The sequence below is a fragment of the Lissotriton vulgaris genome, chromosome 10 (genome assembly GCF_964263255.1).
Source record: "Lissotriton vulgaris chromosome 10, aLisVul1.2, whole genome shotgun sequence".
Taxonomy (NCBI): Eukaryota; Metazoa; Chordata; class Amphibia; order Caudata; family Salamandridae; genus Lissotriton; species Lissotriton vulgaris.
Genome location: NC_141698.1, coordinates 276,716,578 through 276,741,209, shown reverse-complemented (window position 1 = coordinate 276,741,209; position 24,632 = coordinate 276,716,578). Strand labels below are relative to the sequence as shown.

Below are 24,632 nucleotides of genomic sequence, written 5' to 3'. Positions count from 1 at the left end.
TTGGATAGAAAAAAAGTACAAGGCTACCCCAACTGACCCTGCATACATGAAGGGACTGCTTCCCTTAGATCCCTTGGTTGTTTCCAATGCCAGGAAAAGGGCCAACTCTAAAACCTCAGGCGAGACCCCACCGCCTGACAAGGAGTCAAAACTTGTGAATGCATCTGCCAAAAGAACAGCGTCACAAGCAGCCAACATATGGAGGATTGCCAACACACAGGCTTTACTAGCTAGGTACGATGTGGCGCACGATGATGAACTAGAGACCCTAATACAATACCTTCCAGATCAATATAAGACAAGAGCCTCTGATCTCATACAAGAAGGTAAACTAGTAACCAATACCTCCATTTCATGTGCTCTAGATGGTGCAGATACAGCCTCCCGAGCCATTATTACCAGTGTCCTTGTACGCAGCCATGCCTGGCTAAGGATATCGGGGTTTAAACCAGAGGTTAAGACTGCCATACTGAACCAACCCTTTGACCAAGAACAGATATTTGGACCTACGGTGGATTCATCTTTAGAAAAGATGAAAAAAGATACTGATACCACCAAATCAATGGGAGCCTTGCAATCACAAGCTCCCCAAAGTTCCTTTTGTCGCTCTTCTTATAGGGGCGCCTCTAGAGGCTTTGACACCGATAACTCCTCATTTCATATAAAAGTCCCACACAGACATCCTCTACCAGAGGTTATTACAGAGGAGGCTACAGAGGCAATAACAGCAAAGGTAGAGGCAAAACGACCAATACTCTTACAGTCACCACCTCCAAACAATGACTTCCCGCCGCTCCCCCCCGACCAATCTACTCCAGTCAGGAAAAGATTAACCCAGTTTCTACCTGTCCGGAATGATATCACCACGGTCATGTGGGTGAGACAAATCATCCAATCCGGATATTGCCTGGAGCTCACTGCGACTCCCCCAAACATACCACCCAAACAGCGTCCAATGTCAACGGAACATTTAATGTTTTCCCTACTGCACAAACATGCAATAGAACCAGTTCCCCTTCACCATCAAAACACAGGAGTTTACCCCCTGTATTTTCTAATCCCAAAGAAGGATGGAACCCTGAGACCCATCTTAGACCTCAGACCATTAAACCTATACATACAATCAGACCATTTTCACATGGTCACTCTTCAACAGGTCCTTCCCCTACTCAAACAATCTATTTCCTTCCACTTTAGATCTCAAAGACGCCTACTTCCACATTCCCATTCACCCTGCTCACAGGAAATATCTTCGGTTTGTAATGGACGGTCAGCATTATCAATTCAAGGTTCTCCCATTCGGAGTTACCACAGCACCCAGAGTATTCACAAAATGTCTAGCCGTGATATCTGCCCACTCAAGAAGACAATAAATTCACGTCTTCCCATACTTGGACGACTGGCTCATAAAAGCCAAGTCACATACCCAGTGTGTAAATCACGCACACCACAATCCAATTACTTCACGACTTAAAGTTTACAATAAATCTCCCAAAGTCTCACCTTCAACCATCCCGCACACAACAATATGTAGGTGCCACAATAGACACCTCAAAAGGCCTAGCATATCCCAATCCAGACAGGATAGCAAGTATTCAAAATTCCAACCGCAACACTCACTGCCAGCTTGAGTGTTTATGCAACTAATAAGGATGATGGCCTCTTGCATATTCATAGTACCTCATGCAAGGCTCCAAATGTGCCCCTTACAGGAATGCTTAGCACATCAGTGGAACCAAGCTCAAGGACTGATAACAGATCTGGTGTTGGTGGACGGCCGCACACATTGCTCTCTGCAGTGGTGGAACACCCAAAACCTTTCCAAAGGGCGACCGTTCCTAGAGCCGGTTCCACAAATCGTGTTAACAGCAGACACATTGCTCACCGACTGGGGAGCTCATCTACTACACCACACCATACAGGGCAGGTGGACACCACAGCAAAAGCTACTCCACATCAATCATTTGGTGCTACTAGCAATATTTCTGGCATTAAAAGCATTCCAGAAACACGTATCAAACAAAGCTGTTTTAGTCCGGACAGACAAAGTAACAGCGATGTATTATCTACTAAAACAAGGGGGGGGGCACTCTCTGCAGTTCTCTCAACTAGCACAGAGCATATGGAGATGGGCAATTCCTCAAAACATATTCCTTTTAGCCCAACTGCTTCCAGGAATACAGAATCAAATGGCAGATCTGTTAAGTCGTCAGACACAACAGATTCACAAGTGGGGACTCCATCCATAAGTCCTCCAACCGTTTCTCCAAACGTGGGGACATCCAGACATAGATCTCTTCGCCACACATTTAAACACAAAATGCCCAAGCTTCACCGCCAGATATCCACACCCATTGTCCACACGCAATGCAATATGGATGAATTGGTCAGGCAGATTTGCCTATGCTTTCCCGCCTCTCCCACTCATTCCACTTGCCTCTAGGCGGTTCTTCAGTCGGCGTGTCAACTTTCTCCTGGACTACTTCTCCCAGCGTTTCTCTCTCCCGCCGCAGCTCCGGCTCCTTGGGTTTCTCCTACTTCTGGTCTCCTTCTCTCTGCAGCTTCAATTTCTCCTCCAACCGGTGCAGAGATGCAATCGTCTCCATGGCATCCTTTTCTCCCGCCTCTCGCCCCTCCTCTTCCTGAGCCGGCAATCCAGTGTCTTTCGGGGCTAGACTGCCGACCTCCTTTTCCTGATATCCGATCGCGGGCGCCATGTTGGAATTCTCGGGCGCGGGAGGTGACGCGAGAGGCGCCACACTACACTGCCTTCCCTCCAAGCATGGACGATTGGGCCATGCAGTCGTTGGATAGCGAGACAAAAAGTCCACATTTCCTTGGGTCCGTCCGGGTGCATGGAGAGTCTGAAAAGAAAAGGGCTGTAAGGAAAGGAACCAACGGAGTATCTTGGGGTTTGTGTCTTTGTGAGTGGCGAGCCACGTGAGAGGTGCATGGTCAGTGACTAGAAAGAAAGTACGCCCCAATAGGTAATACTGTAGGGCTTCCATAGCCCACTTGATGGCTAAACACTCTTTCTCCATGTTAACGTAGTGGGTTTCTCGGGGAAACAGCTTACGGCTGAGGTACAGGACGGGTCGTAAATCTCCCTGTTGGTCGGGTTGTGATAGGATGGCCCCTAGGCCTCGTCAGAAGCGTCTGTTTGTAAGACAAATGGTTTCTCAAAATTGGGACACATTAAAACAGGACCAGTACATAATAGGGATTTCAGGGACTGGAAGCTTTGTTCTTGGTCAGCCTTCCACTCTACCTGTTTGTTAGGGTATCGGTGGGATAACGAGTCTGTGAGAGGGCATGCTAGGGACGAAAAGTTTGGGATAAAATGCCTGTAATAACCTACCAAGCCAAGGAATGCCCGTACATCCTTCTTGGTGGTTGGTCTGGCGATATTTTGTATGGCTTCCATGTTGGTATACTGAGGCCTTCATGTCCCTGCTTGTATGGAGTAACCCAAATACTCTATCCGATCAGTTCCTAGAGTAGTCTTCTTGGGGTTGAGCGTAAGTCCCGCTTGGTGTAGAGAGGAGAAGACACCTTGTAGATGTTGTAGGTGCGTCTCCCAATCGGGGCTGTATACTACAATATCATCCAGATAAGCCACTGCATATTTTTGATGGGCTCGTAGAATGAGATCCATTAGTCTCTGGAACGTTGCGGGGGCTCCGTGTAAACCAAAGGACATAACCTTAAATTGATACAGGCCAGATGGAGTGGAAAAGGCTGTTTTCTCTTTGGCAGCCGGACTAAGAGGAATCTGCCAGTATCCCTTTGTCAAAACTGCCGTTTAACGAGGCCCTTACTGACGTTCTGTTGGGCACTTGGTCCAGGCCCGCTACAGGTCCCCCTGTAGATCGGAATGTGGCCAGGCGCTACCGCCCGGTCCGGGCGACTCTAGCTTCCTGTCCATCCACCCTACCCCCCGAGAGCCTGGTTATCCAGGCCTCTACCTCCCAGACTGCATACCCGACTGCCCCACCTGATCGGGAATCCAAAAGTAATGAGCAGTTCGGTAAGAATCTGTTCTCCTTACTTAGTTTGGGGTTGCTGTCGGTCAACATCGCTTGCCTTTTGGGCCGTTCTACCCACTCTCTGTGGGACACGGTCGCGGACGCGCTGCCAGCTTGCCCGGAGGAGGCCCTGGTCAAACTTGCTCAAGCCCTTGCGGAAGGGCGGGATGCAGCACGGTACTCTATCCAATGTGGGCTGGATACCACGGACTCGCTGAGCAGGGTGATTTCCACGACATTGGCGGTTCGTCGCCACGCCCGGCTGAGGTCCGCCAACTGTTTGGCTGATGTCCAGAATTCCCTCATGGACCTGCCGTTTGCTGGCCGTCGCCTCTTTGGCGACAAGGCACACAGTGCGCTTGAGCGTTTCATGGACTCCAGGGCTACAGCCAACTCTTTGGGCCTGTCGGGCCAGTGCTAGTAAACTTCTGCCTTTCGCTCTTTTTGTGGCCAAGTAAGGGGCGCCCCCTCACGTCCTGCCAGCTACAGGCCGCAGACTAACATCCAGCGTGGCGGTGGACGTGGTAACCGTCGTGGCGGTGCCAGGGGCCAGTCCACATCTACCCTCACAGCATCCGCCTCAAAGCCTTCCTAGTCCGAGCTTTCAGGCCCATTCGACGCCAGGGTTCGCCATCACCTCCTCCACTGGCGCTCCATCATATCGGACAGGTGGGTGCTGCAAATCGTCCGAAGGGGCTACTCCCTCCCCTTCGAGGCGACCCCTCCAGCCATGCCACCGCAGTACCACCGTGTGTCGGGGGATCACTTGCAGCTTCTGCAAGAGGAAGTTACGGCCCTCTTTGCCCAGGGGGCCATCGAGCGCGTTCCTGGGCCAGAAGTAGAGTGTGGTTGTTACTCCCAGCACTTTCCGGTTCCCAAAAAGGGCAAAGGGGGCCTTCGCCCTATCTTGGACCTGCAGAACATCAACGGCTATCTCCGGAAGGAGAAGTTCCAGATGCTGACTTTGGCTCAGGTCTTAGCTGCTCTAGACTCAGAGGACTGGATGGTAGCGTTAGACTTGCAGGACGCATATTTTCACATCCCCATCCTGCCGTCTCACCGGGGTTACCTGCGGTCCACGGTAGGCCGCGAGCACTTCCAGTTTACCGTGCTCCCATTCGGCCTTACCAGCGCCCTTCGGGTGTTCACGAAAATGATGGCGGTGGTCGCAGCTCATCTGCGCAGATTAGGAGTGTCAGTCTTCCCCTATCTCGACGACTGGTTGTTGAAGGCGGGCTCGCCCCAGACAGTCGTCAGACACCTCCAGACTACGGCCGCCCTCCTGCACCTGCTGGGGTTCTCCATCAAGGTGCCGCAGTCACACCTGTGTCCGTCTCAGAAGCTTCTCTTCATTGGAGCGGTTCTGGATTCGGTACAGTTTCTGGTTTATCCTCCCGAACAGCGGGTTTGGGATATTCAGGCTCTGATTCTGATCTTTCAGCCTTTATCCCGAGTCTCGGTCAGGTTGACACTGCGGCTTCTGGGGCTGATGGCCTCCTGCATCCTTCTGGTGCATCACGCCAGGTGGCGGATGCGGGCTCTGCAGTGGGACCTGAAGTTTCAGTGGGCCCAGCATCAGGGCAACCTGTCCGTCCACGTCCTGCTCTCGGAGGGCACTGCGAGACAGTTGCAGTGGTGGCTCACGGACCGCAATTGTGTCAGCAGCAGATTCCTCTCCCTACCCCTCCCGGAGCACGTAGTAGTAACGGATGCATCCCTCCTGGGCTGGGGATCCACATGGGAGAGGCGGAGATCAGAGGCCTCTGGTCTCCGGCGGAGTCCCGGCTCCATATCAACCTTCTGAAGCTGCGGGCGATCCGACTTGCACTGAAGGCATTCCTTCCCTCTGTCCGGGGAAGTGTAGTGCAGGTGTTCATGGACAACACCACCGCCATCTGGTACTGCAACAAACAGGGCGGGGTGGGGTCATGGACCCATTTGTCAGGAGGCTCTGCGCCTCTGGCAATGGCTGGAACACCAGGGCGACACCCTGGTGGTTCAACACCTGGCAGGTTCCCTGAACGCCAGGGCGGACGAACTCAGCTGCCGGTGCATGATGAATCACGAATGGCGTCTGAACTCGGACGTGGCGCAAGGCCTCCTTCAGCGATGGGGAGAGCCTTGGTTAGATCTATACGCCACCGAAGAGAATGTGCAATGTTATCAGTTCTGCGCGTTGGAATTTCCAAGGCGGCACTCGCTCAGAGACGCTTTTCGTCACGAGTGGAGCTGTGGGTTATTGTACGCCTTTCCGCCTATACCACATCTGCCCAGAGTGCTGAAGAAGATCAGGCGCGACCGGGCCAAAGTTATCCTTGTGGCTCCGGACTGGGCACGAAGATACTGGTATCCCGAGCTACTCTGCATGTCAGTCGATCCCCCGATTTGTCTGCCTCTTCAAGAGGACCTTCTGTCGCAGCAGCAGGGGACGGTCCTCCACCCGACCCTGTCCAGTCTCCACCTCCATGTGTGGAGATTGAGCGGCGACAGTTGAGGCCATTTGACTTGCCTCCTGAAGTCTGTGATGTGATTCTGGCATCCAGGCGTCACTCCACAAAATCGGTATACGCCTGCAGGTGGAACAAATTTGTGGCATGGTGCACAGCAAAGGCTGTGGATCCCCTTTCTGCCCCCCTTTCAGAGGTTCTCCTCTTTCTTCTACGCAAAACTTTACGGATCCAGTCTGACGCCTGGGGATATTCTAAGGTACAGAATCTAACACTAACTAATGTTTCTTACAGATATATAGTTACTGAAGGTAAGTAACTTGTGCATCTAACACAGGCCCATAGACTTCCTCACACTTTTGCAACATCTCAAAGGTTCACCTCCATTCGACCAATGTTAAAAGGGGTAAATAAACACGCTCCTGAAGTCTTTAAAGACCCCGTAAGGGCTAGAGTCATTAAACCTTGGATAGAAAAAAAGTACAAGGCTACCCCAACTGACCCTGCATACATGAAGGGACTGCTTCCCTTAGATCCCTTGGTTGTTTCCAATGCCAGGAAAAGGGCCAACTCTAAAACCTCAGGCGAGACCCCACCGCCTGACAAGGAGTCAAAACTTGTGAATGCATCTGCCAAAAGAACAGCGTCACAAGCAGCCAACATATGGAGGATTGCCAACACACAGGCTTTACTAGCTAGGTACGATGTGGCGCACGATGATGAACTAGAGACCCTACTACAATACCTTCCAGATCAATATAAGACAAGAGCCTCTGATCTCATACAAGAAGGTAAACTAGTAACCAATACCTCCATTTCATGTGCTCTAGATGGTGCAGATACAGCCTCCGGAGCCATTATTACCAGTGTCCTTGTACGCAGCCATGCCTGGCTAAGGATATCGGGGTTTAAACCAGAGGTTAAGACTGCCATACTGAACCAACCCTTTGACCAAGAACAGATATTTGGACCTACGGTGGATTCATCTTTAGAAAAGATGAAAAAAGATACTGATACCACCAAATCAATGGGAGCCTTGCAATCACAAGCTCCCCAAAGTTCCTTTTGTCGCTCTTCTTATAGGGGCGCCTCTAGAGGCTTTGACACCGATAACTCCTCATTTCATATAAAAGTCCCACACAGACATCCTCTACCAGAGGTTATTACAGAGGAGGCTACAGAGGCAATAACAGCAAAGGTAGAGGCAAAACGACCAATACTCTTACAGTCACCACCTCCAAACAATGACTTCCCGCCGCTCCCCCCGGACCAATCTACTCCAGTCGGGAAAAGATTAACCCAGTTTCTACCTGTCCGGAATGATATCACCACGGTCATGTGGGTGAGACAAATCATCCAATCCGGATATTGCCTGGAGCTCACTGCGACTCCCCCAAACATACCACCCAAACAGCGTCCAATGTCAACGGAACATTTAATGTTTTCCCTACTGCACAAACATGCAATAGAACCAGTTCCCCTTCACCATCAAAACACAGGAGTTCACCCCCTGTATTTTCTAATCCCAAAGAAGGATGGAACCCTGAGACCCATCTTAGACCTCAGACCATTAAACCTATACATACAATCAGACCATTTTCACATGGTCACTCTTCAACAGGTCCTTCCCCTACTCAAACAATCTATTTCCTTCCACTTTAGATCTCAAAGACGCCTACTTCCACATTCCCATTCACCCTGCTCACAGGAAATATCTTCGGTTTGTAATGGACGGTCAGCATTATCAATTCAAGGTTCTCCCATTCGGAGTCACCACAGCACCCAGAGTATTCACAAAATGTCTAGCCGTGATATCTGCCCACTCAAGAAGACAATAAATTCACGTCTTCCCATACTTGGACGACTGGCTCATAAAAGCCAAGTCACATACCCAGTGTGTAAATCACGCACACCACAATCCAATTACTTCACGACTTAAAGTTTACAATAAATCTCCCAAAGTCTCACCTTCAACCATCCCGCACACAACAATATGTAGGTGCCACAATAGACACCTCAAAAGGCCTAGCATATCCCAATCTAGACAGGATAGCAAGTATTCAAAATTCCAACCGCAACACTCACTGCCAGCTTGAGTGTTTATGCAACTAATAAGGATGATGGCCTCTTGCATATTCATAGTACCTCATGCAAGGCTCCAAATGTGCCCCTTACAGGAATGCTTAGCACATCAGTGGAACCAAGCTCAAGGACTGATAACAGATCTGGTGTTGGTGGACGGCCGCACACATTGCTCTCTGCAGTGGTGGAACACCCAAAACCTTTCCAAAGGGCGACCGTTCCTAGAGCCGGTTCCACAAATCGTGTTAACAGCAGACACATTGCTCACCGACTGGGGAGCTCATCTACTACACCACACCATACAGGGCAGGTGGACACCACAGCAAAAGCTACTCCACATCAATCATTTGGTGCTACTAGCAATATTTCTGGCATTAAAAGCATTCCAGAAACACGTATCAAACAAAGCTGTTTTAGTCCGGACAGACAAAGTAACAGCGATGTATTATCTACTAAAACAAGGGGGGGGGCACTCTCTGCAGTTCTCTCAACTAGCACAGAGCATATGGAGATGGGCAATTCCTCAAAACATATTCCTTTTAGCCCAACTGCTTCCAGGAATACAGAATCAAATGGCAGATCTGTTAAGTCGTCAGACACAACAGATTCACAAGTGGGGACTCCATCCATAAGTCCTCCAACCGTTTCTCCAAACGTGGGGACATCCAGACATAGATCTCTTCGCCACACATTTAAACACAAAATGCCCAAGCTTCACCGCCAGATATCCACACCCATTGTCCACACGCAATGCAATATGGATGAATTGGTCAGGCAGATTTGCCTATGCTTTCCCGCCTCTCCCACTCATTCCACTTGCCTCTAGGCGGTTCTTCAGTCGGCGTGTCAACTTTCTCCTGGACTACTTCTCCCAGCGTTTCTCTCTCCCGCCGCAGCTCCGGCTCCTTGGGTTTCTCCTACTTCTGGTCTCCTTCTCTCTGCAGCTTCAATTTCTCCTCCAACCGGTGCAGAGATGCAATCGTCTCCATGGCATCCTTTTCTCCCTCCTCTCGCCCCTCCTCTTCCTGAGCCGGCAATCCAGTGTCTTTCGGGGCTAGACTGCCGACCTCCTTTTCCTGATATCCGATCGCGGGCGCCATGTTGGAATTCTCGGGCGCGGGAGGTGACGCGGGAGGCGCCACACTACACTGCCTTCCCTCCAAGCATGGACGATTGGGCCATGCAGTCGTTGGATAGCGAGACAAAAAGTCCACATTTCCTTGGGTCCGTCCGGGTGCATGGAGAGTCTGAAAAGAAAAGGGCTGTAAGGAAAGGAACCAACGGAGTATCTTGGGGTTTGTGTCTTTGTGAGTGGCGAGCCACGTGAGAGGTGCATGGTCAGTGACTAGAAAGAAAGTACGCCCCAATAGGTAATACTGTAGGGCTTCCATAGCCCACTTGATGGCTAAACACTCTTTCTCCATGTTAACGTAGTGGGTTTCTCGGGGAAACAGCTTACGGCTGAGGTACAGGACGGGTCGTAAATCTCCCTGTTGGTCGGGTTGTGATAGGATGGCCCCTAGGCCTCGTCAGAAGCGTCTGTTTGTAAGACAAATGGTTTCTCAAAATTGGGACACATTAAAACAGGACCAGTACATAATAGGGATTTCAGGGACTGGAAGCTTTGTTCTTGGTCAGCCTTCCACTCTACCTGTTTGTTAGGGTATCGGTGGGATAACGAGTCTGTGAGAGGGCATGCTAGGGACGAAAAGTTTGGGATAAAATGCCTGTAATAACCTACCAAGCCAAGGAATGCCCGTACATCCTTCTTGGTGGTTGGTCTGGCGATATTTTGTATGGCTTCCATGTTGGTATACTGAGGCCTTCATGTCCCTGCTTGTATGGAGTAACCCAAATACTCTATCCGATCAGTTCCTAGAGTAGTCTTCTTGGGGTTGAGCGTAAGTCCCGCTTGGTGTAGAGAGGAGAAGACACCTTGTAGATGTTGTAGGTGCGTCTCCCAATCGGGGCTGTATACTACAATATCATCCAGATAAGCCACTGCATATTTTTGATGGGCTCGTAGAATGAGATCCATTAGTCTCTGGAACGTTGCGGGGGCTCCGTGTAAACCAAAGGACATAACCTTAAATTGATACAGGCCAGATGGAGTGGAAAAGGCTGTTTTCTCTTTGGCAGCCGGACTAAGAGGAATCTGCCAGTATCCCTTTGTCAAATCGATGGTAGACATAACACAGGCCCCTCCTAGTCTTACTACGAGCTCATCAACTCTCGGCATGGGATAGCTATCGAATTTGGAGTGGGCGTTTAGTTGGCGGAAGTCAATGCAAAAGCGTAGGCTCCCATCAGGTTTGGGTACTAACATTACTTGGGAGGAGCAGTTACTCTTTGAGGGCTCTATGCCTGTAGCATTGTGTCTACTTCGTTCTTTACCGCCTCGCGTCTGGCTGCTGGTATACGATATGGCCTTAGTTTTATCACTTTCCCTTCTTCTGTTTTTATGTCATGGGTTACCAGGGTGGTTCTTCCCAGATGACTAGAACTACGCCCCGGAAAACGGTCCAATAGGGAGTATAACTGTCCCCTCAGTCTATTGCTAAGAGTTTCTCCTGTTCCTGGCCATTCCTGAGACAGTAAGCCAGAAGGCTGGAGAGGTATCTCTATGGGCTTTGAACAGGTAATGACTTTAACAGATGTAACACCATTTTTACTTTGAGGAGAGTGTTCTTCCCATTTTTTTACTAGATTAATGTGAAACACTTGTCCCTTGGATCCTGTTCTGGGAACTGCGATTTTATAGGTAACAGGGGTTACTTGACTCATCACAGTGTAGGGTCCTTGCCAGGCCGCTAGTAGCTTTTTGTCCGAGGAGGGCAAAAGTATGAGGACCCTTTCTCCCACAGTTAATTGTCTTAACCGGCTGTTTTTGTTGTAATACACCTCTGTCTTTGTTGGGCCTTCTCCATATTTTGTTGGACTTCCTCCCTTAGAGTAGCAAGGTTTTTTTTTAAGGCATTGGAGTACGCTAATAATAGTTTCCCCTCATCTTCTTCCTCCGTCCACTGCTCGGCTGCCATGTCTAAAATGGTGTGTGGTTTATGTCCAAACACTAACTCAAAGGGGCTGAAACCTGTGCATTTTTGCTCATGTGTTCGTATGGCGAACAGCGCTATAGGGAGCTTACGGTCCCAATCTTTTCCTGTGTCGGTGATACATTTCCTCAATATAGTCTTTATAGTCCGGTTATAGCATTCCACTAAACCGTCTGTCTGGGGATGATATACCGCTGTGCGGATTTGTTGGATAACCAGAAGCTTACATACTTCCTCATCAAACAAGACATAAAGGGGGTTCCCTGGTCGGTTAGGATTTCGGATGGAAACCCGACCCTAGAGAAGAATGAGATAAGGGCTTGAGCAACCGATGGGGTGGTCATGCTTGTTAGGGGTATTGTTTCGGGGGTACCGTGTGGAATAATCTACCAGAACTAATATATATTGGTGTCCCCTGGCTGAGGGTATAAGGGGCCCCACTATGTCCATTCCTACCCGTTTAAACGGGACGTCTATAATAGGTAAGGGTCAAAACGGGGCCTTTTTGTCTGTTGAGGGGTTGACTAATTGAAACCTTGAACACGCGGCACAGAACCTGGCCACTTCCTTTTATACCCCTGGCCAATAGAATTTTCCCAATAAGTACCGGAGGGTATGTTCTTGACCATAGTGTCCACCCCAGCCTGGCTATGGGCTATGTGTAAGGCTTGCTCTCTGAAGGCTAGGGGAATGAGTAACTGCTCCTTTTTTTCTAATTTATCCCCGCTAATCCTATAGAGAATCCCTTTCTTTAATCAAAAGTACGGGCCTACCTTCTGGGGTTCTTCTTCGCAGGCTTGGTTCCAGGCATGTGTCAGGGTACTATCCTCCTGTTGCGCTGTCCTAAAACTCCAGCCTGGCCACTCTCTTTCGTCTTGGGAGGAAAGAAGACAGGTGACAGGGGAGGACAAGGCCATTGAATATGCTATGCGCTCTTTCCTTTTTTCTGATCTGGTCTTTGGTGTTTTAGTCGCCTTTTGGGTTATCTCAGCTGTATAGAAGGGTGCTTCCTTCAACCAGTTGGTTTCCTGCTTTTCCTGGGCTATGTCTGTCAAATACTCATGGAATCTGTGTATATCCGTTCCAAGGAGAACGTTTTCTTGAAGGGCCGGTACCATCCCTACTCGATATACCTTTGGGTCCCCATCTATCTCCATCAGGACATTGGCCACTGAATACAAACGGATGTCTCCATGTACACAGAACACCTGTATTTGGGTTTCGTCCGTGATATGATTGATAGTGACCAGTTCCCTGGAGACTACTGTGTGGTGGCATCCGGTGTCCAGCAGGGCGTCTATGATTTTGCCGTTAAGGCGGATGGTCTTTCTATATCATGGCTGTACACCCCCTGTGGCAAGTACTCAACCCCGGGTTAATCCAACCTCCATGGGCTCAACTCCCTCATTCTTAACCGGACAATTTCTAGCAATATGCTCCCACTCTAGACACTTAAAGCACTGAGGGCCTGCCGGGGTAGGGACGGGGTGTATAGGTGTTCTCGTTATTCCTTTTGCCTGTGTGGTAACCCTGTTCTCGTTCTGTCTGGGGACAGTCCTCTGGGTTGTCGAAGTCTGAGTCTTTACGGGTCGGTCCCTGAAGTTGGGTGACCTATGGTAGGCACAGGCCAGTTCCACAGCGCTCTGTACCGTCAAGTGAGGGTGTTGCTTTAGCCATGCCCGGGTGTGTGGGGGAAGGGCCTCCACGTACTGCTCAAAGTACACCTTCTCCGTGATTTCCTCAACAGGGGACTTACTAGGTTGTAACCATCTTTCTCCTAGGTCCATGATACGGTAATAAAGTGCTCTGGGGTTGTCGCCCGTCACCCACTTTTCTCTATGAAACATTTCCCTATAGTACTCTGAATCAAATCCTAACCTCTCGAGAATGGTCTTCTTAATCTCGGGTTAGGGTGTAAGGCCAGAGGGATTGGCGGCCTGATAGGGGGCCTGGAGTTCGCCAGATAGGAGGGGGGGCTATATACTGGCCACATCGCTCAGGGGGCCTAGCGGCTGTGGTGGCTCACCCTTTCAAAATTAACAAAGAAGTAGTCTGGGTCCTCCCCCTCCTGATATTTTTGTAACACTGAACTGGGTATGTTGGGGTGGACCTGGGCTGTATTTATAGCATTGGTGAGGTGTAAGATGGCGATGTCTTGGGCCTGCTGGTAGGACGTGAGAAGAGCTGTTCTTTTAGGGCAGTTTGGAAGGCTTCCCTTTCTTTTTGTGCTTCTTGGTTTTGGCGTTCAATGACCAGCTGCAGGAGTCTGTGGCCAACTGGGCCACCATTGCTTCCATGGTGATGGGTTGGGTCATGGTAATCTTAAATGACCAAATCCCACTTCTGACACCACTGTGGTCGCGTGGTCATATAGAGGAGCAAGTCAGGGATGGTTAGATAGGGGTTTTTAATGATATTAAAAAAAACATATATATAGAAATGAAACAAAAGGTCCATGAAAGTCAATAAGTCAAATAAATTGGAGGGACTCCTTGTCCTTAGTCTCTAGGTTCCTGGGTCAGTCTCTCCCTCCCTCTGTCTTGCTAGGAGATATCCTTGTGTTCTCTTCTTCCTGCCCCACTGAATGTAGGGGAAGTGGTCAATAGGCCGGGTCCTCGGAGGAAAAGACGAATGTTGTTTAAATATGAAAGGGTATAGGTAGTCAGTGCCGTCACCTGGGGTTTGGTTGTGTTTTAAAGGGCTGTGTTGTGTAGGGTGTCAGGGAAAACACGTGAAGGGGGATATGTGGCTGGGTGCACATGTACATACAGGTGTCCTTCACCGCCCCAACCTCCACCAGCCCGTGGAAAAATATGGAGAGAGAGGTGCTTGACTGTGGCTGGCCACGACCTTGACTGTGGCTGGCCACGACCCTCCCGGGCCGTGGCAAGGGGAGCCTGGCCGTCCTCCTCCTCAGACCGGCTTGACTCTGGGACCTTGCCTCTAGGCGGTTCTTTAGTCGGCGTGTCCTCTTCCTCCTGGACTGCTTCTCCCAGCATTTCTCTCTTCCCCGCAGCTCCAGCTCCTTGGGTTTCTCCTCCTCCTGGTCTCCTTCTCTCCGCAGCTCCAATTCCTCCTCCAACCAGTGTAGAGACGCGATCATCTCCGTGACGTCCTTTTCTCCCTCTTCTCGCCCCTCCTCTTCCTGAGCCGGCAATCCAGTGTCTTTCGGGGCTAGACTGCCGACCTCCTTTTCCTGGTGTCCGATCGCAGGCGCCATGTTGGAATTCTCGGGCGCGGGAGGTGACGCGGGAGGCGCCGTGTTACAAACTCTTTCTATGTCTTAGCCCTTGCTGAGAGAACTCACACAATAACAATCTTCCTAGCGACAGGCGCTGAGCGTGAAGCAATTAGCCGATCCTCTCCGCTACAGAATACTCGCCTAGGAAGAACCATATACAACTAACACAATACCTCTCATAACAAGGCTGGGGGTGGAAGAATTAGAATTTACACTCCCTGGTTAGGAGCAGAACAACTTCCCAATACACAATTACCTGCTAGAAGGGAACTTACCCATCCTTCTAAACATAAGCATTTGGCTAAGAAGAGTCCAAACCTCCCGTCCCAAGGAAAACAGACAAATAATTATATTCTCTGGGGTATTTTATTAGTACATGATACACGGTAGGCCAAACTGTACTATATAAATATATCGATCCACAAACTAACACCTAGGCAATTGCTAAACGCAATCATTAAAACATATATAGAAATTATATGTATATTAATGTATAGAACCTGAAAACAGAAGAAGATAGTTAGACAAGATCAGTAGGAATATAAGAATTAGTGGAACACCTCACCAACTGTCTATTCATCCCGCTTCCACTTCGCCAGAGGGAAGCCCGTTTCTCCGGCCGAATCAGGAGACAGGGTGACACCATTCGCCCCACCGTCACAGCTGCACGTCTGCCCTGTGGTGGACTTCCACCGATCAGAACCCAGACACCTCGTTTAGTACCAATGGAAACGTAAGACGAAGCTCCTGTGAGCCTCGCCCCCTTTTTCCCATCAGAGTCTGTACCACTCCACACCAAGGCCACAGCTTCAGCTGGCCAGGCGTCTGTTATGGCTTCAGAGCAGAGCGAGCACATTCCTCTGACCAGAACCAGTTCCTACCAGTCTACGAAGTGCGAAAAACAAGTGAAAAGCAAAACATGGCTTCTCACCTAGAAAGGCTCAGAAGATGGCTACAGCTTAGAAAATGGAGTCTCTCAAGCATAGGCCACTATTCCTGTAAAGAGCGGAATTAGTATGCAAGACGGCATAAGATTATGCCAAAGCCAATAGCAAGCACTGCCGTTAAGTAAGATAAAGTCAGAAACAGAAAGGGACACAATCAAGCCCTACTTTGTAGCTTATTCTTACTACGCAGACCTACACATCACTATATTAGGTCGAAATATACTGAGATGGTGATGGATGGTGATGGGCAACGGTCATAATCAGGCCATTCTAAATGGCACATTCATTACAATGTGCAAGCATAACAACAAGCTAGTGTGGGCCAGGCTGTACTCAAAACATTATTTCAGACTACTGCAACAGATACTGGTGGTCGCCGCTAAAAGGGACAGTACTGATATGCAATCTATGCATAGTGTGTGATCTGCAGCTCATATGCCTCGAACGGAAAATGCTACTTACCAGTATGCATCTGTTCTTGGCATGTCGAGCTGTCAATTCACACACACCCACCCACCTCCCTGGCTACCTTTATCTGTTCCAGTATTATCTTAATTAAATATAACATACATGGACATCTCTTTATGTTCTCACAAAACTCCATCATTTCCCTTCTTGCGAAAAAACAATCTGAAGATGGAGTTGATGCCCATGCGCACTGTTGTCCAAAGGAGGAGTCATCTATCTCGTGACTTCCAAAGACTTGTTCCAGGACAATAACAAACTGCAAACATCCGGACCCAACACCATATGGCGATCTATGCATAGTGTGTAAATCTGCAGCTCTACATGCCAAGAACAGATGCATACTCGTAAGAAGCATTTTCCTTTTGCAGGCGGACACTATTGTGTTCTGATTTGGGATGCTGTTGAGTCCTAGATAGCGGGGAAAGAATGCCATTGCACTCTAGTTAAGCGTTATGTTGTTGCACCCTGTTAGGTTGAGTATGAAGGCATTTTTGACCTGATTAAACAGCAGCCTGCTGTTCACTGGTTGACCAGATTGCCTTTTGAAACTGAGTCCGCAAGAGGCAGGAGGAGCAGCTTTTACTTGATATGCAAGTCACTAACTAGAGTCTGGGGAAAGCTAAATGTATCCTGTTAGAGAGGAATCACATAATTAGGCCTGGGCGGAGTTCCATGAAGTGACCTGAAAAATCCGCCTCACTATGCGGAGTTCCGCAAGCGGTGGAATGCATTAGGTCGCTCAGTTGGTCCTGATTTTTAGCGCCAGGTTTGTCCCACACTAGAAAATCAGAGCGAATGGCACCATGAGCAGCGCAAAAGGGTGCTGCTCCTTCTGCCACACGGGTAGATTATCTACTCGAGCAGCAGCTTCCTCAATGTGTTGCTCCCACCATTATGGTAAATTGCTGGTGTGAGCTGGCTAGTGTGATTATAATCCTTCTTGAGTGAACTCACCCGTTGTGAAGAGGTCCTCTTATGAACAGATTCCTGTGGGTAGAGATTGATTTCATTTGAGAGAGCATTCCTTTTGAGGTGGCTTTCACTTCTTTTAGAAGATGCCCATCTTCCAGTAGACGGCTGACCTAATGTGGTGTAACATTTACCCTTATGTCTCTGAATTGTTCTGCATGTACATTTGATTGCAGGTGAATGAGCACCTTCCAGGTGAAGGGTTTAATCCCTGTACTTGAGTATGCCCCTTCCTCCCACCCCGAGTCTTTGATGCATTTGTAACTCATGCACATTATTTTTCTCCTTACAGGGAGTCCACACCGAAGCAGTGTGCCATCTTCCCCCATGTACAGCAGTGAGGATGTCATCCGGTGCCAGCTCACTCACACGGTGCCTTGTGCCCATCAGAAGCCTATTACTGCACTGAAAGCAGCAGCTGGGCGGCTGGTGACAGGCAGCCAGGATCACACTCTGAGAGTCAGTACTTGTGCCTTTGGGTGTATGGATCCAGTAGTGAGAAGGGATATGAAGAGAGTGCATGTGTAAACCAGAATCACTACCAGTGTGCATGTACAATAATCTCTAATGCTAGACATACATCAATAAAGCAATATGTGAATGGGCTGCATTGTGACATTGCATGTGATTGGATATCATTCCTGTAGTGCATGTTGATGGATAATACATCAGTGTGTATGTGGACTTGCATCTGGCATTACCTTCTATCCTGTCCATTGCATTTTGCCTACACTATCTCTTTCACATCTCTCCATTACCCTGTCCTCTCCTATGTCTCCTTTTTTCATTCCTTTTTTCCGGAACCTTCTTCTCTCCTTCCTTGTTAGCCCCCAACACCCGCAACATTAAGTATTCTCTAGTTTCCCATGATTTCATTGGACTGGGCAGGCTGGAATATTTTAAAATATTACTTGATGTGATTTTAAAAAAATGATTTTTTTTAACTGTTATTGGAAAGGGAGGAAGTAAGATTAAAAGAGGCCAGCCAGAAGGCTACATAAAGAGCTTTACTGAAAAGTGCATCTGTAGATTCTTTGTAGGGGCTTAATAAAATGAGAGATAGTAAATGGATAGTGTGAAGGTGCAGTGGGAAGAATTGCATATTTGATCTGCAACCAATGCAATTTCTGCTGAATAAAAGACAAAGATATTATCAACTTGTTATGGCATATCCATAAATGGTCACTCTATCATTCCTCCAAGAAATGTCTTTAGGTTTTTGAGTTTCTATTTCAACATAATTTCCAAGGTTATCATATGAGTCTTCTTGTTGTGCACCAAGGCTTAGCTTCACAAGGTGAGTTATGCCCGTCTGGAGTAGGGGACCCACCTGTTTGTCTCTCAACAAGCCATTACCGCAGAAGTGTACATTATGTTCGAGGCATATGGGCTGCAGATGGTACATTATGAATAGATCGCCATCTGGTGTTGGGCTCGGATGATTGCACTTTGTTTTTCTCTTGGAGAGTCTTTTGTATCTTGGTGACTCCTCCCTTGGCTGGTAGTGCGCATGGGCATCGGCTCCATCCTTAGATTGTTTTTTTTCCGCCATCGGGTTCGGATGAGGATCGAGACGCTCCAGATCAACTTCAGAGAAAAGTGATTTATCGGCTGTATTCCCTTTCCAATTCGACGGTATTGTTATCGAACGCGTTTCATTTCCATTCCGACGCGTTGCGAATTCAAAATCGAAGAGAAAAAACTTTGATCTACGTCGACGAACAGGAGGCCTTTCTCGACGCAGTCAAGCCCGGGGTCCATGGAAAGGACTCCATTCAAAAAATGTCCAACGTGTGGTGCTAAGTTCCCACACAAGGACCTACACGAGGTGTGCAACCTCTGTCTATTGCCTGAACACGAATCCAGGGACTGCGAAGCCTGCGCAGCATTCTCCTCCAAGCTAACGATTAGAAATCGTCGAGCTAGAAGACACCAGGTTTCCAGAATGCAGTCGGAGGCGATCCCGGAGCTGTTCGGAGACGAACAAATTGAGGAAGAAGAGGATCAGTCGGGGTCGGAAGGGGACCAATCGGATGTTGAAGAACTCGACGTGCAACAAACCGTGAGTGACGACGTCCCCTTACCGAAAAACCGACCCCGTGCGGTAACGACCCCGCCTTCGAGCCCGGTCAAACCGCAGAAAAAAGTTTCCGACGCCCCGCCCTCGCGCCCGGCAACGAAACCGAAACTGAAACCGAAACACTCGGCCTCCCACCATGTCGGATCCGAGAAAAGGTCGACATCGACTTCGACACCGAAGCTCCATACAAGGGAAGTCTCGGTATCGAAACATTCCATGTCGAAACAGAAACATGATTCGTCGTCCAAGACTCACTCGATACCTAGGAAGTCGGAATCGAGTAGACACTCGGTGCCGAAAACACCGAACACTGACGATCGAAAACATAAGCACCTTTCGGAACCAGGACCTTCGGTACCGATTCAGGAGCAACAGACAGATCCCAAACAAAAGATTTTGTTTATCGATCCGCAAACTGGCAAAGTAGTGACGAAGAAGAGAAAGAATGAACAGACAAAAGATAAATCTCTTCCTTCAAAAAAGAGAACACTGAGGACAAATACAACTCCTCCTGCTTCTCCTCGACCTAAAGTCACACCCTCTTCTCCTATTCCTCACACTATGCCAAATATTCCTACACCTTCCACACCAAGACCATCTACACCTCAGTCTGATGTAGACAGTGATCCAGGAGAGGGAGAACCTCAAGGGGATGATGAAACCATCCCAGATGAGGATGACCCATGGGAAAATTATGACGTAGGGTCAGATGAGGACAACGACCCAGAGTTATATCCCTCTAAGCCTTCACCACCTGATGATAACACAGGGTTTGTACAGCTCATTAATAGGGCAGCAAAATATCATAAAGTAGATATACATACAGAACCTCAAATAGAGGATTTCCTGTTAGAGACGCTACCTTATGCACAAAGAACATCAGGTACTCTTCCTATGTTGAAGGGTCTTCTCAGTCACACAGAAGAAATATTCAAAGACCCAGTGAGGGCTAGGGTGTTAAACCCAAGAATTGATAAAAAATATAAGGCGGCTCCAAAGGATCCAATATTTATCAAAGGGCATGTACCTCTGGACTCGCTTGTAGTCTCAAACGCTCGTAAAAGAGCAAACTCATTATCTACAGGAGAGGCTCCTCCACCTGATAAAGAGTCAAAATTAATAGATGCATCAGGCAAGAGAGTAGCATCACAAGCGGCAAATAGCTGGCGTATAGCCAATACACAGGCACTACTTGCACGTTATGACAGGGCACATTATGATGAATTAGAAAAACTCATCACACATCTCCCCAAAGAACATCAGAAAAAGGCAGATCAGTTAATACAGGAAGGTAAAATAATAACTAATACTTCCATTAAGTGCGCCCTAGACGCAGCAGACACTGCAGCAAGATCCATCAACACCAGTGTCATGTTAAGGAGACATGCATGGCTTAGAATCTCAGGATTCAAACAGGAAGTACAAACGTCCTTACTGAACCAACCATTTGATCAAAAGACACTTTTTGGTTCAAACACAGATGAGACCTTAGAAAAAATGAAAAAAGATACTGAAACGGCGAAGTCAATGGGAGCATTGCAACAGCCAACACAAAGAGGTTCCTTTCGTAGATCCACCTATAGAGGGGGCTCAAAAAATACAGGAACACATCAGCAATCCACCTCTTTCACACCTACATCACCCAGAGGCAATTCAAGAGGAAATTACAGGGGTAACAACAACAAAGGTAGAGGCCGCGGAAATAATAACAACCGCAACGCCTCAACCCCAAAACAGTGACTTCATAGAACTCCCCCCAGACCACATAACACCGGTCGGGGGACGTCTATCACAGTTCCTACCTGTCTGGGAAAACATCACATCAGACAAGTGGGTGAGACAGATTATCCAACATGGTTATTGCCTGGAACTCACAGCTACCCCACCAAACATCCCCCCCAAACAGCGTCCAATGAGTCAGGATCATCTGACATTGTTAAAAGAAGTACTAGCACTTCTACAAAAGCATGCAATAGTGAAGGTCCCAAAAAATCAACAAGGGACAGGAGTATACTCTCTATACTTCCTAATCCCCAAAAAAGACGGGTCCCTAAGACCAATATTGGACCTCAGACCTCTCAATGCTTACATAAATTCGGAGCATTTCCACATGGTCACGCTCCAACAAGTACTCCCTTTACTGAAGAAAGGGGACTTTCTTTCTACACTGGATCTAAAAGACGCTTACTTTCATATCCCAATTCACAAAGCCCACAGAAAATACCTAAGATTTGTAGTAGAAGGACAACACTATCAGTTCAAAGTCCTTCCGTTCGGTGTCACAACAGCACCGAGAGTTTTCACAAAATGCCTAGCTGTGGTGGCAGCACACCTAAGAAGACAACAAATACATGTCTTCCCCTACTTGGACGATTGGCTAATAAAGGCCAAGTCACAAGAAGAATGCCTTCACAACACACAGAAGACAATTCAATTGCTGCACCACCTAGGGTTTACGGTGAACTACAAAAAGTCACACCTGCAACCAAACCAGATTCACCTGGGGGCTACGATAGACACAGAAAAGGCAATAGCATACCCCAACCCAATCAGGATACAGACAATGGTCGGGTTAATACAAAGATTTCAACCACAACACTCACTACCAGCACGAGTGTTTATGCAACTGTTAGGCATGATGTCCTCCTGCATACTGCTAATACCACATGCCAGGCTACAAATGCGTCCACTACAGAAGTGTCTAGCGACACAGTGGAATCAGGCTCAAGGTCAGATTACAGATCTGGTGTTGGTAAACGACCGGACGTATCGCTCTCTGAAGTGGTGGAGCACAGAAAACATTTCCAAGGGACGGTCGTTCCTAGAGCCAATTCCACAAGTGATAATAACAGCGGACGCATCGCTCTCCGGATGGGGAGCGCATATGGACAAATACACAGTGCAGGGGAAGTGGAGTGTGCAGCAAAAGAAACTGCACATCAACTACCTGGAACTATTAGCAGTATTTCTAGCACTAAAGGCTTTCCAAATGCAAATAACAAGCAAGGCAGTCCTGATCAGAACAGACAACATGACTGCAATGTATTATATTCAAAAACAGGGGGGGACCCACTCTCTCCAACTATCCAAACTAGCACAGGACATTTGGAGATGGGCCATTCCTCAAAAGATCTATCTGTTAGCAGAACACCTACCAGGAGTTCAAAATCAGATAGCAGACATCCTAAGCAGACAGTCAGAACAAGTACACGAATGGGAGCTGCACGACCAAATACTGCAGCCATTCTTCCAGAGATGGGGGCAACCAGAGATAGATCTGTTTGCCAATCATCAGAACGCAAAATGCAAAAACTTCGCATCCAGGTACCCACACCAACGGTCCCAGGGCAATGCACTATGGATAAATTGGTCCAACAAATTTGCTTACGCTTTCCCTCCTCTCCCACTAATTCCGTTACTGGTTCGGAAACTGCAGCAACACTCAATGACAATGATACTAGTGGCACCCACGTGGGCAAGACAGCCGTGGTTCACCACGCTACTACAACTCTCACAGGTGCCACATCAAAAACTAAGATTATTACCCATGCATCTTACACAGAACCATGGAGAAATAATGCACCCAGATCCCAAACAACTGAACCTAGCGATCTGGCTCCTGAAGTCATAGAGTTTGGATATTTAGATTTACCACCAGAGTGTATGGAAATCATTAAACAAGCAAGACGTCCTACCACCAGAGCATGCTATGCAGCAAAATGGAAGAGGTTTGCTATACACTGTAACAGTAAGCACATCAACCCTCTGGACGCATCCACTAAACAAATCATTTGCTATTTACTACACTTGCAGCAATGTAACTTAGCATATACCTCTATCAGAGTTCATCTCGCAGCCATAGCGGCGTACCTACAAAACAGGCAACATCTTTCCCTGTTTAAAGTACCAGCAATTAAAGCTTTCATGGAGGGACTCAAAAGAGTCATTCCACCAAGACGACCACCTTCCCCAGTCTGGAATCTCAACATAGTACTTACCAGACTAATGGGGCCACCCTTTGAACCTATGCATAGGTGTGAAATACAATTCCTCACATGGAAGGTGGCCTTCCTCATAGCTATCACGTCACTTAGAAGAGTAAGTGAGTTGCAGGCTTTTACGATTCAAGAACCATTCATGCAGTTACACCAAAATAAAGTGGTTCTTAGAACAAACCCAAAATTCTTACCAAAGGTAATTTCAGCATTCCACATCAATCAGTCAGTGGAATTACCGGTTTTCTTTCCAAAACCACAAACAGTAGCAGAAAGAGCCCTACATACATTGGATGTTAGAAGGGCAATATTGTACTATATAGAGAGAACACAAACTTTCAGAAAGACAAAACAGCTATTTGTTGCGTTTTCTCCAACACATAAAGGCAATCCCATCTCTAAAGCGGGCATTGCCAGATGGATTGTAAAATGCATTCAGATATGCTACTTAAAAGCAAAGAGAACATTAACTGTTCCTCCTAGAGCTCACTCTACACGTAAACTAGGAGCATCTATGGCATTTTTGGGAAACATTCCACTAGATGACATATGCAAAGCAGCTACCTGGGTTACAACGCACACATTCACAAAACACTATTGTGTAGATGTGCACACAACACAACAAGCTAGAGTGGGACAAGCGGTATTAAAGACCTTATTTCAGACAGTTGCAACAGACACGGGCGACCACCGCTAGGGAGAGAACTGCTGTATAGTCTATTCATAATGTACCATCTGCAGCCCATATGCCTCGAACGGAATATGCTACTTACCAGTATGCATCTGTTCTTGGCATAGAGGGCTGCAGAGTGGTACATGCCCTCCCAGCCTCCCCGGAAACCTGTGTCTGTTCCAACATTATCTTATTTAGATACACTTACATGGGCATTCTTATCTGTATTCTATCATACTACTCCATCTAACCCTACTATGGCAAAACAATCTAAGGATGGAGCCGATGCCCATGCGCACTACCAACCAAGGGAGGAGTCACCAAGATACAAAAGACTCTCCAAGAGAAAAACAAAGTGCAATCATCCGAGCCCAACACCAGATGGCGATCTATTCATAATGTACCACTCTGCAGCCCTCTATGCCAAGAACAGATGCATACTGGTAAGTAGCATATTCCTTTCTCCCCCCTCCCCCCCAAAAACAAATCTGAGTTTGTCTTGGCAGAGTTACTTTGTGCCAAAGCATCCAAGATATAATTCCTAACCCACAGAAAAACAACCTATTACTCTGCATCACACAGGTGCTTTGTATATTGTGTTAGGGGACGGATATGTGACAGAAATACGCATGCCTTTACCACACAAGTCTTT

The 24,632-nt window shown here is 48.0% G+C and overlaps 1 protein-coding gene across 2 annotated transcripts in view; it reads left to right on the top strand.

Moving 5' to 3' along the window:
- SCAP (SREBF chaperone) overlaps window positions 1–24,632 on the top strand; it is an 833,069-nt gene that overhangs the window by 737,999 nt on the left and 70,438 nt on the right. For both annotated transcript variants that reach the window (XM_086941009.1, XM_086941010.1), the window contains one exon: window positions 17,525–17,691. In XM_086941009.1, the coding sequence (XP_086797135.1) occupies window positions 17,525–17,691 (167 nt within the window). The remainder of the gene's footprint in view (window positions 1–17,524; window positions 17,692–24,632) is intronic.